Genomic DNA, 16,119 nt, shown 5'->3' with positions numbered 1-16,119 from the left:
ACACCCTGCCCCCCTTCTCTGGACTTAGCTAGAAATACTCAAGAGAAAAGGCCCACTTCACAGGAGTGGTCACCCATGTGGCCAATAATCATATGAAACGTGCTCAGCTGACATCCTTCATCATCGGGGAAATGCACAATGAGACACAGCCGCCCACCCCTGTAATGGCTAAAATGGAAACTTACTGACAATACCAAGAGTTGGCAAGGATGTGGAGCAACTGGGTTTCTCAAACACTGCTGGTGGGGATGTAAAATTATACAATTACTTTGGGAAACTGTTTGACAGTATCTCCTGAAACTAAGCATATGCCTATGCTGTGATCCAGAAACTCTACTCCAGGTACATACTCAGAAATAAGTGACTATTTCTACCAAAAGACATTCATTGCACTACTTATAATTACCAAATACTGGAAATAACTTAAATGTCCATTGAAAGTAGAGTAAATAAATTATATGAGTCAGGTAATGGAATACTACACACCAATGAAAAAGAATGACCTGCCGCTCTAACACACAGCATGAATGAATCTCAGATATACTGTTGAGTGAAAGGAGCCAGACACAAGAACATAACCAATGTATGTGTCCATTTATATGATGTTCGAAAATAGTCAAAGCCAGTTTATTAGAAGGTGTTAAAAGTTCAAATGCTAGTTACCTTTGAGGGTGATGAACTGGGATGGGGATGAGAAAGCCTTTTGTTGGGCTAGAAATGGTCTGTATCTTCATCTGAGTGGTGTTGTCATAGGTGTATGCATATGGGAAGATTCAGGGAGCTGTGCTCCTAAGACTTGCCCACTTGACTGTATATAGCCAATGCCTTATTAAAAAAGAAAGAAATTGCACACCCCCAGTGCAAGAGTTGGGGCCCAGAGCTGAGCTCCAGCCTGAAGCTGAGAAAGACCATCATGCGCTTACTTTGCCCACCGTAACTTTACTAATGCAACTGAGGTCACACCGTGGCTCTGGGGTCCCACATTGATTTATGTTGAATGGACTGTCTCTGGAGAAGCCCCATACCTTCCTCATGGTTGCCCAGCCATGACCATCCTTCCAACACTTGTTGGCTAGGCTTATTGGGCTGGAGCTTTGTGGGACTGAGAAAGAAGAAAGAAATCAATTTGTGCCCTCACCATACAAATGAATCCATGAAGCTCAGAGGCACTGAGTGCCATGCCCATGTCTGCCCAACCAGTTAGAGGCAGGGCAGCCCAGGACTGCGTGACCCCTAGTCCATGCTTTCACCTATCATTAGCTCAGCCTCCTGCTGAGGGTGGCGGGTGAAGAGAGGATGTGTGTGATACCACTTCAGGAATTTCCATGTGGGTCTTATACTCCCGACTGAATTGTAACCTTCCTGAGGATCGGAACTCTCCTATTAACCTCTGTCTCTCCCAAGAAGGCCCTCTATGCCCTGCACAAAGTGGGTGCTCAGTAAACAGTGAATTAGGTTGTGGAAACAGATCCAGAGAGGTATAGCAACGTACTTGAGGCCACACAGCAAGCCCTCAGCCACAGTCAGGACTGGTAGGCAAGGCCCCTGATCCTATCCCAATGTCCCTCTGCCACTGGGCAATGTCTCTAACTTCCTGTGGACTCCAGGGACTGGAGATTCCAATCGGTTGGAAGACACTCGGGAAGGAAAGGACCCTCCTAGTGAGCCAAGACTGAGTCTAGCCCTGGGGCCTGGGGGGAGGGAGGTGTCCTGGGAAGAGGGCTAGGAACGGGTTGCAGTTTGTACAGCTGTATGGACCCCTGCTCTCAGAAGTACCCTGTGCTCAGCAGTCATTTCCTTGAAATTCTTTATTTTACTTTTGGATGTATATTTTTAAGTGAAGCCCTGTGGACAATGGAGCACACACCGGGGCTTTGAGTCTGAGCTCACATGAGGTCCCGTCTCCTGCTGCCTATCTGCTTCCTAGGGACAGGTTCTTAGACTCCAGCTGCCTGGCCTCCTGACACCCCCAGATCCACACAGCCTCCCCCTCCCCATCCCCACCCAGCTGCTACCGGGGCTCTTGCCCCGGGTGCATTCAGCTGGCAGCTCTGCAAGACAGCCTTTTTGTCATCCCTGGATCCAGGCATTTAGTGTCCTGGTGCAGAAGTTGGGGTACCATGGGGATCACCCATCTCTGCGTATTGGACAGTGGCCCCACTGGAAGGGGAGATCCCTGGCCCAACTGGTGGGTGCCCTACCAGGGCAGAGCGTGTGTGTCCCACCTGGGCCAGGGGAGGGAAGCTGGCAGCCAGAGGGCTTGGCCTGCATGCACTGAGTCACAGCACCCAGGCACCTGTGTACATCACGATATCCAATCATAAGTGTTAAGGACAGTGTGATAGATCGGGACAGAGACCATGAGAGGAAGGGAAAACTTCATGTCTCGGTACTTTTAACGGCAGTTTCTCCCTGTCTGAACTCGGGCCGCCACAGTCCTGTTTTGCGCTGGACTCGGTGGATACCTCAGCCAGCCCTGGCTGGGAGAGTCCCTCCTCAGGGCGAGGTGAGCAGCCAGACTCTCACGCAGGAGATTGGGCTCTCTCGGCCTAGCACTCTCCCTCTCCCTGTCTCTCTGGGCCCAATCACAGGTGAGGAGATTTGGTGCTCTCGGCCTAGCACTCTCCTTCTCCCTGTCTCTCTCGGTCCAATCACAGGTGACAGCACACCGAGGCGCGCGTGTCCTGCCTTGCAAGGGGACATGAGACTGCAGGCATGAGAGCAGTGTTTTGGCTTTGTTGCGTTGATCTGCAAAGTTAATCTGCCCTTTGGAATTGTTTTGCTGTAATTGTTGCCTCATGTTTTATGACGCTGTTCCAAAATGCAGACATTGAGGAAGGCAAGCCCTGCCGCAGCCTTCCAATACCCACTTGTCTACCTCTTCCACAGCCTACCCCCGCCCCATCCAGTCAAGCTGACTTTCTTCAGTTGTCTTTCTTCCCTTTGCAGTCACTGGCCTGGGCTAGAATTCAGGTGTTCCCCAGCTCCAGACGTCTGTATCCCCAACTGACCTGCAATAACGGCGTCTGCGGTCTGACCTGTGCACAAGATGCTGGTCAGGTGGGGCGCCACGCCCGCCCAGTCCAGCCTGGGGGCTGGAGGGTATGGGGGCCAAGGTCTCCTCCACGGGGCATGGAAGCACAGCAGGAGGCCTCAGTTCTCCAGTATGGAGGTGGAGAGAGGGCATCCAGGCTGAGCGGACCCAGAATGTCAGGGTGCTCAGGGAGGGGTGGTGGGTGCAGCTGGAAGGGGAGGGCCTTGTGGGGATTGGAAGCTGGGACAGCGCAGAGCCAGCCGGGTCTCCAAGCGCCTCAGGCCCCAGGCTGGGGAGCTGGCCCTGCATCTGTCATAATGGGGACTGTTCAAGGAGGCTTCAACTCAGGAGCAGCGTCAGAACTGACTTTCACACAAGCACCGTTTGGAGGCTGAGGGACATGTGGACAGAAGGTAGGAGAACTGATAACACGGATGCAAAACGGGCAGGCGCCATGACGAGGGAGAGGAGCGGCAGACGCGCAGAAGGCTGGAGAGAGGCGAGTCGGTCGCCAAAGGACGAGTGCGCGATTCCGCTCGGAAGAGTCTCTTAGAGTAATCAGATGGGCAGAGGCCGAAGGAGGAGTCTCTTAGAGTAATCAGATGGGCAGAGGCCGAAAGCAAAATGGGGGCTTCAGAGGCTGGGGAGGGGAGGGGCTTAGGGCTTCAAGGGGGACAGAGTTTCCATTGGGGAAGATGAAAACGTTCTGGGGATGGGTGGTAGTGACGGTTGTACAACAGCGTGAATGTATTTAAACCTATAGAACTAACTGTACGCTTAAAATGGTTACATTAATTTTGTGTTATGCATTTTACCACAATCAAACGACAGCAACAACAAAAACTGTAACATTCAAAAGAGTCAATGAGAGAGAGGATTGACAGGTGTGGGGACCTACCAGAGCTTGGGAAGGCTAGGGGAGGGTTTTGGGCTGGCCCCCAGGTGTCTGGCCTGGGTGGCTGATGGCAGCAGGGTGAGGTGGTGGTGGTGGGAAGGTGGCCACACTCAGGGCTGAGCTCATGGAGCCAGAGGGGCTCCAGGAGATGTGCCCAGCAGAGCCCAGGCTGGAGAGACCATGGGATGGCCATCAGCTTATCACTGGACACTGACCCCCCACCTCGGAGATAGCCCCCAGGGAGGGTGTGAGATGCAAGCAGAGGGCAGTAGCCAGGAGAACAGGCAGGCCAAGAAGAACCTGTCATCAGGGAGCCTGGGGAGGAGTGGGGAGAAAGGAAGGAGGCAGATGGAGACAGTCAGGTTCTTCTTAGGCTGCAAGGAGCAGGGACTCAGCCTGAGTGCAGCGAGGGAGCATGAGGAGGGGCTGGGCCTCGAGCGGATGGTGGCGGATGGTGGCGCGATGAGGGTCTGATGGGAATCCAGCATGAGCGGCAGCCATCCAGGCCCAAGGAGCAGGGATGGGACTCTTCTGGGGACACCATGTTGCCCATCTCTCAACTCACTAGATTCTCCCTCAGAGCTTCTAGAAGGAACCAACCCCACCACACCTAGATTCTGGACTTCCAGCTCCTAAGCTGAGAAACGGTGAATTTCTTCTGTTGAGGCCCCTCCATTTGTTAGGGCAGTCTCAGGAACCAGTACAAAATGCCAGGAAATGAAGGAGTGCATTCATCCAACTCTTTTTTTTTTTTTTAATCCAAGCCACCACATAGGTCATTGACTAGCCAATGAATCAGCTGTCCTTGAACCCAGCATCTACTCTGTCCAGTCATCAGGGGAGGTGGAGGGGTCATGTGGGGTAAAGCATTGCTGCCCCCAGAGGTGCCCTGGGGAGGAGGGCAGTGGGGAGACTGCTCTCGCGGGAGGGACAGGGGACCCAATGGAAGGGAGAGGCGCAGGGATGATGGGCATAAATCCCGTGTGGCCAAAATGTCTTCCCAAAGAGAAGACGAGACAAAAACAGAGGGGAGAGGCTGTGAGAAATCAGCTTTGTTTTTGTAAATCCACCTCCCTTTCCTGTGGCTGAAATAACAAGATGGTATAACTGGAAAATATTCATTTAAACTTGTGACTCAGCTCTTCCCGACCTCGGGGAAGTGTGGTCTGTAAATCAAGATGCGGCTCCCTCACCTCCTGGCCAAGTGTCCCCCGGGGCAGATGCTGGAGGAGCCACAGCAGATGTGACTGTGCCCACCTCCTGGGAAAGACCTGTTGGTACTCCAGGGACTGCTTCCAGAGCTTCCATTCCTGAAGCTTCCTGAGGGATGGCCTCAGTGCTTGACCCACTCATTTTTACTGTCCACCCTGCCTACTTTTACTCCCTGGCACAGGTGGTAAATTCTCTTTTTTGCATATTTAGCAGCAGCTTAAAGTTCCTGCCATTGAGAAGCTGGGAGGCCAGACATGCCATTCATGTAAAAATACACAGGGTTTGGAAGACTAACGTTTTTAAATGTGTTTTAAATTGGTCGAACTGTCCTTTTCTTTTTCTCACCAGCTCTCGCTCAGGAGCCCATCTGTAAGGCAGGCAGCAGCATCACCCCTTCCTGCCCATCCCTCTCCTCTCGGGTTCCCAGCCCTCCGAGATCTTTCCACTTTAAAGATGGGGAAGCAGAGGACCCAAGAAGAGAGGGACTTGCTCCAAGTTCCCAAGACACTAGATCAAAGTCCAGATGTACTCGTGCCCAACTAACACCATCCGCAGGTGCAGGGCTAGGCTCCAGGACCATAAGGATAAGACACAGCTCCTTACCTGAGGGCATGGCGGTCTGACGAGAGTATAGGGGATGCAGCGGGGGAAGGGAGCAGCCCCAGCAGTGGCAGTAGCTATGGGAGCCTCGTAATAATGTGTTTGATAGGTGCAGTGCTCATGCTAACCATGCCCCAGCCCCAGGCTTTTGCCCCTTACCTGCTTGCTGCAGGCTCATCATCACAGCGCCTATGGGTACTCCAGGGGCTGCCCTGACTCAGAGCTTGAGTACTGTAATCCCCTCACTGTGCAGATGAAGAAACTCAGTCCAGTGGATATCAACCTTTTATTTTAGTAGGTGAATCCTGTTGTCAAGAGCAATCTTCTATGGAACCCCCAATAAATCAGGCAGTACTGGGGAAGCACCCTTGCTTAGTCTTTCCCACTTAACCCCCTTGCAGGGGTCTGGAGAAACTTCTTGGAACCTGAGGTCTCCCCTGAGCACAGGGTAAACACCACCCCTGGGGGCTAGGTTGCAAACAGAACTTCCTGGTCCATTTATACTCACTTTACAGATGAGCAAACAGAGGCCCAGGGGAGAGGAGGGATTTATCAAGGGCCACCCCAGCGAGTTACCTCCTCAGCTGGCACTCTGGCCAAAGTCCTGTGAATCTCAGACTGTGTCCATCTATGACACCTCTTTTAGTAGGAAACAGAGGCTTTTACTAACAGCTATAAATTACCCTCTCTTCCAAGCCATCATTTAAAGCCAAGCTTTCAGTGGGCTCTTGTTAACATGGTGTTTTCACCTCCCTCCCGCCCTGTGTCTCTCTGACCTCCAGTTTCCACACGTCACTGAACACAGGAGAAGAATCTCACTTTAGAGAAACCACCCCTGGGAGCCAAGTGGATGAGTGTGGCTTGAAGCTGACAGCTTCATAGTTTACCTTAGGAGTTCGCCGTTCCTCTCAGCTTATTTAATGAAATACCTTGTCGCTCTGTTCATGGGACACGTGACATTAGAAAGGGCCTTTTACATCCTTTGAAATATGATTTTTAAATTCATTGGCACCTCGGAGTATGTAAGTGGGACAGTAACTTTCCTGTGTGCACTAAGACGGAGACTTCTCCAGGAACTTTAAAGACTGCAGCCCTCAGGAGGGCATCTCTGAAGGTGCCTGCCAGCCAGCCCCACCCCTCCTTTAGCAGGCCCCTAGTTGCCACCTACATGTCTTCTCGCCTCTTCCCAGCTCCTTTCTCCCCCGACTGCTTTGACATGGATTCCTCTCTCCCCTGTCTGTTCCCTTGTCCCAGTTTGTCCCTTCTCCAGGGTCCGTCCATGACTTTTTCTAAGGATTTTAGTGCAAAGCATCTAGGAAAATGAGTCAACTGGCTAAGGAGTCAAGCATGGGCAGCTCCCAGGGTCCCAAACCTGTCTCAGCTGGTCCTCTCCCCCAGTCCCTTCTTGTCCCTCATGTGACCCAGAGGTGAATCCAAGGCTATGTTTCCCAAACTTTGTTCCGTGAGGTTCCGATTCCAGGAAAGGTTTCTCAGAGATGTAGTTTCCTGGCCCAGAGGTCAGGGTAGCTCTGCTCGCAGCCTCACCATCGTGGTGATGGACCTCTGTCGTAGCAAGCACACCAACAGTTTTGAGAAGTCAGGGGGAGTCCAGAGTCCCGTGCAACTGTGTACAACCCAGGATCTGTCTGAGCACCAGAAATGTATTTTGCAGTCCACCTGAGAGAGGCTAGTTTGGAGATGTCTCTGTGATGTTTGGGAAGCATCTGAGCCCTCCACTAGGGTCCTCTTGGCCCCGAGATGGAAATCACAGGGCCTCTCCTGGCTCCCTACTCAGGAAAATCCAAATTAGGCCATTCTCTGAGAGCCTTCAGGAAGGGTTGTTTTTCTTTTTCATCTATACCATTGTCGGTTGCTTGTGCTTTCTTTGGAAACAAATAGAAATGAATCAAGGGGTGGGGGGGGGCCCATTTATGGTCTGAACACTGCAGTCTTGGGGTCTGGTCAGAGGAAGACATCAGGTCAAGCTGAGCCATGCTTAGAAAAAGGGATAGCACTGGGCTTTTCTGTATTTGGGAATCAAGTCCTTTCTTATCAAGCCAGCTGTCACACACACGGGCTTCTCCTACAAATAGCCCCACACAGGCACGGACTTGCACTAATAGGTGGATCTCTGCTTTCTTCCTGAAATGGAGGCTGCTTCTGGTAGCTGAGTCAACTTTGGTTTTTGTTTATTTTTAATTACTTTGTTTTAGATCAACAATTACTCCCAGCTTTTTGACTGATAAGTTGGTTCTTTTCCTAGGTTTTGTTTTTCTCTACTCTGGAAAATTCCATCAATCATTTCACAGATGAGCCATGGGTTTTGTTTGTATTTGTTTGCACTGGGGTCTGAAACCACAGACTGCTGCAGGAAAGGTGATGCTGATTGTATTAGTTGCTATGGTTGCCATAATAAAGTACCGCACACTGACTGATTTAAAAAGCAGAGATTTATTGTCTTAAAGTTCCAGAGGCCAGACATCCAAGATCAAGGTGTTGGCAGGATTGGTTCCTTCCAAGGGCTGAGGGTCTGTTCCAGGCTTCTCCCCAGGTTCTGGTGGCTTGCTGGAATCTTTGGTATTCCTCGGCTTGTAGAAGCATCACCTCCGTTTCTGCCTTCATCTTCACGTGATGCTCTTCCTGTGTGCCTGTTTCCATTTCCCTTTTTCATAAGGACACCAGTCCTATTGAGTTAGGGGCCCACCCTTCTCTGGCATGACCTCACTGAACTTTAATTACATCTGCAACACCCCTCTTTCCAAGTACTGTCACATTCTTACTTGGATCATGGTATTGGGTTACTGAGGTGGGGAGGTTAGAATTTCAACAGAAGAACTTGGAGGGGACACAATTCAATGTTAGGTGAGAGGTGGTATGGTGCAGTGGAAGCACTGGGGTCCGGTGACAGGGATTCTGAGTCAAGGCCTAAGCCATCCCTCAATTTCTTTGTTGACAAAATGGTTTTAGTTAAAAGACTCAATTTACAGGGTGTGGCACCAGGATTGAATGAGTTCTCAAGTGTGAAAGTGTCCTAGTTATGGAAGTACCAGAGACGGGATCCAGACACGGGTGTCAGGTACCTCTGTGCCATGGGGAATGAGCAGTAGGCGTCTCTAGCAAAGAGGACAGCTGGCAAGTGGCAGACCTGGACCCCCTTTTCCCAGACCCCCTCCCTCCCATTAGTCACTTCCTCTCTGAGCCAGCTCCCTCAGAGGTGAAATGAGAGATCTGGACAAGGAGGTCTCCTTCTGGCCACGAAGTTAGGGGATTATGTGAAAAGGTGTGGATGCAGTGGCTAGAACAGTGCAGGCTTGGAACACAGCAGATCTGGTTCAAATGGTGATCCTTCTGCCTCTCGGTAGTGTGATTGGTGAGTCCCTCAACCTCTCTAAGGAGAAGGAAATGGCAACCCACTCAAGTACTCTTTCCTGGAAAACCCCATGGGCAGAGGAGCCTGGTAGGCTGCAGTCCATGGGGTCGCTACGAGTCGGACATGACTGAGCGACTTCACTTTCACTTTTCACTTTCATGCATTGGAGAAGGAAATGGCAACCCACTCCAGTGTTCTTGCCTGGAGAATCCCAGGGACGGAGGAGCCTGGTGGGCTGCCGTCTATGGGGTCGCACAGAGTCGGACACGACTGAAGCGACTTAGCAGCAGCAGCAGCAGCCTCTCTAAACTCAACATCCTCATCTACAAGATGGGAATGAATGCCTGCCACAGAGGTTAAATTATTAATAGGATGTCCTTGGGAATCACTTAATCACAGCTTGGTGTATGGTAGTATAAGTTAGCTATTCAGTTCAGTTCAGTTCAGTCACTCAGTCGTGTCTGACTCTGTGACCCCATGAATTGTAGCACGCCAGGCCACCCTGTCCATCACCAACTCCCGGAGTTCACTCAGACTCACGTCCATCGAGTCAGTGATGCCATCCAGCCATCTCATCCTCTGTCATCCCCTTCTCCTCCTGGCCCCAATCCCTCCCAGCATCAGAGTCTTTTCCAATGAGTCAACTCTTCGCATGAGGTGGCCAAAGTACTGGAGTTTCAGCTCTAGCATCATTCCTTCCAAAGAAATCCCAGGGCTGATCTCCTTCAGAATGGACTGGTTGGATCTCTTTGCCATCCAAGGGACTCTCAAGAGTCTTCTCCCTATTACCAATTAAAATTTTTTTTAAAAAGTTAGCTATTAGCATCAGCTGTTCTTCACGAGGATTGAATGAGATGTTGTAGAAGAGCCTGCATACAGCAGGTGCTCAATGGACCACTGATGTTCACCCTGCTTTTAAGATAGGCCTTGGCAGAATGTCCAGCATGTTTTCCATAAGGATATATGGGGTGGAGAGTTGTACAGAAAATATTTGAACTACTTGAAGAATGAAACAGTTTTCAGGCACTCATAGGCCATTTATAATCATCTATTACTTGTAACTAATGGCCTTGCCAATTACAACAATTACATTTTGTTGAGCCGCATGCCCTCAGGACTTTAACCTTGCACAGTTTATTAGAGAATTAATCCAACTTAATTCAGGATTCCATTATAGTAATTATTATCCTGACAATTCATAAAACATGCCCAGGCCTCCTTGTGAGTGACAAGCATCTACTTGCTCTGAGAATGAATCCAAGAAGGATCTTTCTAAGGTTTTTCTCTTTCCAGTAGGTCAGCACAGAAAGCTCTTTCACAATGTCGTACAGACGAGAACTAGAGAAATACCGCGACCTGGATGAAGATGAAATCCTTGGAGCTCTAACAGAAGAGGAGCTAAGGACCCTGGAAAACGAGCTGGATGAGCTGGACCCTGATGTGAGTAGGCACCGAAAGGGACACATTGTCACACACACAGCACGGTGACTCTTGCTGCCTGGGGGAGGGGCAGGCTGACTGCCTGGGGCACCATTTCGCCTTTCCTTCTGTGGCAATAGCCCTAGAGTGGTCTTGCCTTTGTTGGGGCGGGGGGGGGGGGGGGGGGGGGGGGGGGGGTGTGCGTGTGTGTGTGTTGTGCTAGTCATGATTCTCTAAAGTAATAGAACAAATAGTATAGATACATAGATTTAGATATGAAGAAATTTATTGTTGTAAGTAATTGGCTTCCATGATGATTGAGGCTGACAAGTTCCAGGATCTGCAGTTGGCGACCTGGAGACCCAGGACAACTGAAAGTGTTGTTCTAGCCTGAGTCCAAAGGCCTGAGAACCAGGAGAGCTGATGGTATAGTTTCAGTACAATAGCTAGCAGGCTCAAGGCCCAGGAAGAGCCAGTGTTTCAGATCAAGTCCAAAGGCAAGAAAACAAAACAAAAGCAATTACCCAACTCAAAAAGGTCAGGCAGAAAGAAATTCCCTCTTACTGGTAGGAGTTTCAGCCTTTTTGTTGTATATGTATTCAGACCTTCAACTGATTGGATGGGGCCCACCCACCTTAGGGAGGGCCATCTGCTTTACTCAGTCTACCAATTCCGATGTTAATGTCATCTAGAAATACCTTCACAGACATATTCAGAATAATGCTTAGCTAAATGTTTGGGCAGTCTGTGACCCTGTCAAGTTGATGCATAAAATTAATCATCACATGTCCACTTGTGGTCAACTTGGCACCCATACACATCTTTTTAAACCATACTTTTCTCTATATAGGACAATAATAAGGTCATAATTCTGCCTAATGTGATACAAATATCCTGGGTACCTGCCAGAAGAAAAAGTAAAGTCCTTGAGTAATGTTTACTTTTCTCCTTGATAGCCTGAAACTTAATACTATGATATAAAATTAACAATACTTAAATGCCACCATATAAAATCAGTACATTCTTTATTACATATTAAGAGAATAATAGAGGAAAGAAAACAAAGATATTTACTTAATGCATACACACATACATAGACTCACACATACGCAAACATGTTCATAAAAATACAGAGGAAATACTCATAACAATATTGTCCTCGTTTGTCTAACTGGTCACGTGGTCATAGCTGGTATTTATAACTGCCTTCTTCTACTACCCATTCCCTGCTCCCTTTGCCTTCAGCAAGCACCTTAGCTGGCTGTGAGTGTTTGCCTGATGGAATGAATCTACTCCTGAAGGGCCTGGACCATTAGTAGTCCTGCCTGGATTGAGTTACTATAGTTTTCCATTGACTTTAATTCCTGGGCCTTGTAATACTGAGAAAGCCCTATAGAAATACAAGGAATCCCTTGTATTTCAGGGGGATGCCCTTCTTTACCACCCTTCTGGAGCAGCAGCCTAATTTTCCCCTCGGTAATCAACACACATCACCCCAGCCAGTACAGAAATTCCCTTTCTGCCTATTCATTCAGAGGCATAAGAAGCCCCCAAAGTGGCAGTTTTAACTTCCAATCCAATGGAATCATTGCTGTGTCTCCTAGTAGAAGTATTCCTCTCTTTGGAACTAAGACCTTGAGGCCAGCAGAGCATAAGGTCACAGGAACAGGAAGCAAAACTTTTGCCAGTGGGTCACTAGGGGTACCAGTTGTGATAGTGAGTGGGTTGTTTTTTAGTCTCAGTCGTGTCTGACTCTTTGCGACCCCGTGAGCTACAGCATGCCAGGCTTCCCTGTGCTTCACCACCTCCTGGAGCTTGCTCAAACTCATGTCTGTTGAGTCAATGATGCCATCCAACCATCTCATCCTCTGTCATCCCCTTGTCCTCCTGCCTTCAATCTTTCCCAGCATCAGTGTCTTTTCAAATGAGTTGGCTCTTCACATCAGGTGGCCAAAGTATCAGAGCTTCAGCTTCAGCATCAGTCCTTCTGATGAATAATTAGGATGATCTTCTTGCAGTCCAAGGTACTCTCAAGAGTCTTCTCCAACACCACAGTTAAAAAGCACCAATTCTTCAGCATTCAGCCTTCTTTATGGTCCAACTGTCACATCCATACATGACTATTGGAAAAGCCATAGCTTTAACTAGGTGGACCTTTGTTGGCAAAATAATGTCTCTGCTTTTTAATATGCTGTCTAGGTTTGTCATAGCTTTTCTTCCAAGGAACAAGCATCTTTTAATTTCATGGCTATAGTCACCATCTTCAGTGATTTTTGGAGCCCAAGAAAATAGTCTGTCACTGTTTCCATTGTTTCCTCATCTATTTGCCATGAAGTGATGGGACCAGATGCCATGATCTTCATTTTTTTGAATGTTGAGTTTTAAGCCAGCTTTTTCACTCTTCTTTTTCACATTCATCAAGAGGCTCTTTAGTTCTTCTTCACTTTCTGCCATAAGGGTGGTATCATCTACATATCTGAGGTTATTGATATTTCTCCCAGCTTGTGCTTGATCCATCTTGGCATTTCGCATGATGTACTCTGCATAGAAGTTAAATCAACAGGGTGACAATATACAGCCTTGATGTACTCCTTTCCCAGTTTGGAACCAGTCCATTGTTCCATGTCTGGTTCTGACTGTTGCTTCTTGACCTGCATACAGGTTTCTTAGGAGGCAGGTAAAGTGGTCTGGTATTCCCATCTCTAAGAATTTTCTAGTTTGTTGTGATCCACACAGTCAAAGTCTTTGGTGTAGTCAGTGAAGCAGAAGTAGATGTTTTTCTGAAATTCTCTTGCTTTTTCTATGATCCAGAGGATGTTGGCAATTTCTGGATCCCTGTGCCAACCCTTGACTCTTGGACCCGTGAGTCCTGGTCATGGAGAAGCAGCACCACATACTGGACACTGAATCAGAGCATGTTCAGACTCAGAGCGACCCTTGCCCCAGCCCTGTAGGGTTTCACCACCTGGCTGCACTGTAACTGAGTTTTCAAAAGCCCTATCCACCATTCCATTAAGCCAGCTGCTTCAGGACGGTAGGGAATGTCTGTCATGGAATGACTTAACTGAGAAGTAAAGGGCTTCCCTGGTGGCTCAGATGGTTAAGAATCTGCATGCAGCGTGGGAGACATGGTTTCGACCCCTGGTTTGGGAAGATAACCTGGAGAAGGGCATGGCAACCCACTCTGATATTCTTGCCTGGAGTATTCCATGGATAGAGGAGCCTGGCAGGCTGTAGTCCATGGGGTCGCAGAGAGTCAGACACAACTAGACAACTAAGATACAAAGATCTACTTCCACTGGTTTGATGTCTTTATCTTTGCGTTTCATAAGTAGTACATATAAATGTGTTTAAGCTCAGAATTTGCCTCTGCAGCCAGGTTATGGCATCCCAAGACAGGAAGCTCACTGGTCACATCTGTGGTTTGGCCAGTCACCACAGAGCTGTGACAGAACCAAGGGAGGGACTCCAAGGTGGCCTGCTATACTATCGTTGTATCTGTATATCCTTGGCACCCTGGCCGATGACCAGTTCAGAGAAGGTACAGAATGAATATTACTGAATTAAGTAAATTTTCCATTTGATATATTTTTATTAAAAATGGGATATTTCATGTCTTTTTTTAAAAAAAGCTGTCACTCTTCAAACCTAGTTTAACAGTGATCCATACAGTAAATACTATTGTACCATTTCATTAACCCTCCAGTAACCACAGCTCGTGTACAGGGAGTGTAGGTTAGCAGAGAAGATGCAAGACAAGAGGTTAGATGTTCCAGGGGCAACCCTGGCTGTGTCTCTCACATTCCCATCACCTTGAGCCAGTTGCTGTCCTTCAGACCTTATTGTCCCAGTCCATGGAATGATGGAGCCTCATTGGCCCCATTCAGTACTGTTTCCATGAGCTTATAAACTGGTCCTACCTCCAGATTTGATTAAATGTCTTCTTTAAGATAACCCAGAATCCTTGTCTAGGGGTCCTGGGTTTTAGGCCCCACAGAGTGACAAACCCCTCCAGGAATGTATCCTCTGCCCACAACCCCTTGCCCACACCTACACCCAACCAGGAGGAGATGGTCCCCGAGGCGAGGCCACTGGAGTTGACCTCAGGTGCTCAGTCCAGAGGGGAGCGGGCGCAATAAGCCACACCCCAAGTGGGAGCACACAAGGAGCTCAGGGAAAGGATGAATCCTTTCGGTAGGAGGCTTTACAGAGCAGGTGATACTGAAACTGGGCCCTGGATTCTTCTAAGCCATGAATAAAAACAATTGTATGTTGAGCGAAGGCCACAAGCAGAGGCTCAGGCACGGAGAGCAATCGGTGGTGGGGAGTGTAGGTGGGGTTCCGGTGGAGGGCTAGCTGAGCCTGGAAGGGGGCTAGACATAGGGGGAGAGGGAGGTGTAAGGCAGGCTAAAGACTGTGGACTTCTCTCAGCAGCCTAGGGATTTCCGAGGACAGAGAGTGGGTGGGTTTGCTGACAGAGATCTTCCCTAAAGATAAGCAAGGGCCCTGCCCTTCTCTGCAACCCTTCCACCATCTTGAAGAATCTTTGCTGCTCCCAGGGTGAAGCACAGATTCCCCAAGAAGCCCCCAAAGCCTTCTGCCTCTGGTTTTCCAGGCTGTTGGAGTTGCCCTGAGTCCCTGGATGGAAATGAGTTAGGATTAGGCTGTGGCTGCAAATTGGATGCATGATGACAAGGTTCAGAGCCAGACATCAGACCTTGCACTAGGCAGATAGAGGAACCCTCTCAGAGTAGAGCCCCTGAGAACTGTTTGAGCCTCAGCTTGGAGCTCCATTTTCCAAACTGGCAAATGGCCCCACTCCTAATATCAAAGTATCTGGCCCCAGAAGCAAATTCCCAGGGCCTCTGTGCCCTTACACACCTGAGCCCTTCTTGCAGGTGGTTAACAGGAAGGTATGCCTGTGAACACAGGCGGGATGGAGAGCCTGGGGCACAGAGAGCTGACTGTCTCGCCCCGTATCACAGGACCAGGGCGTGGAGACTCAGGTTTCAAGCAGGCCCCAAAGTGTGCCACCTTCCCCTCTGGCAGGAGGGAAGGTTCAAATACACTTGAATTTTGGAGTAGGGTTGGCAATCCGAGACCTGGGATCCTCATACCATTGTGGTTTCAAGTGGACATTTTCAAAGACCGCTTTCTCTCTAAGTTCAAGAAAAAGAGAAGAGAAATCAGAGCAAGGATAGGAGATAACCAAGACCAGTGGGGTTTTTGTCTCCACCTCACAATTGGCCCCTCACTGAGGTGCCTCTGTTACCTGATTTGCAAGTCAGGATGGGAGCTTTGAAAAGGTCTAGTGGGGCTCCATTCCTGCTGAGAGCACAAACATTCCAGCTTGAGTTTCACCTGACCTCCACCCATGTTCTGAAATCACAGCGCTGGGAGAGGCCAAAGGTATGCAGACCTCAAGAGGCCTCCGGGCCACTGGCCTGGAGGGGACGCAGAGACCAGCGGGTGTCTAGCCCTCCAACTCACAGAGCAGAACCCGAGCCCAGAGAGAGGAGGGAACTTGCACTGGTCACACGTCTGGGCCCACTGTCCTCTCTCTTATATGCTCTACCCCTCCTGTTTTAA

The 16,119-nt window shown here is 49.2% G+C and overlaps 1 protein-coding gene across 3 annotated transcripts in view; it reads left to right on the top strand.

Moving 5' to 3' along the window:
• TMOD1 (tropomodulin 1) overlaps positions 1-16,119 on the top strand; it is a 90,933-nt gene that overhangs the window by 11,717 nt on the left and 63,097 nt on the right. For 2 of the 3 annotated variants that reach the window (XM_042243218.1, XM_004004235.5), the window contains exon 2: positions 10,408-10,551. In XM_042243218.1, coding sequence (XP_042099152.1) covers positions 10,432-10,551 — 120 coding nt within the window. In that variant the 5' untranslated portion in view covers positions 10,408-10,431. Of the gene's footprint in view, positions 1-10,404; positions 10,552-16,119 lie in introns of all 3 variants that reach the window. The other variant, XM_012120639.4, reaches the window with a different exon arrangement.

The sequence above is a fragment of the Ovis aries genome, chromosome 2 (genome assembly GCF_016772045.2).
Source record: "Ovis aries strain OAR_USU_Benz2616 breed Rambouillet chromosome 2, ARS-UI_Ramb_v3.0, whole genome shotgun sequence".
NCBI classification, from domain to species: Eukaryota; Metazoa; Chordata; class Mammalia; order Artiodactyla; family Bovidae; genus Ovis; species Ovis aries.
This window is presented reverse-complemented; position numbering and strand designations above follow the sequence as displayed.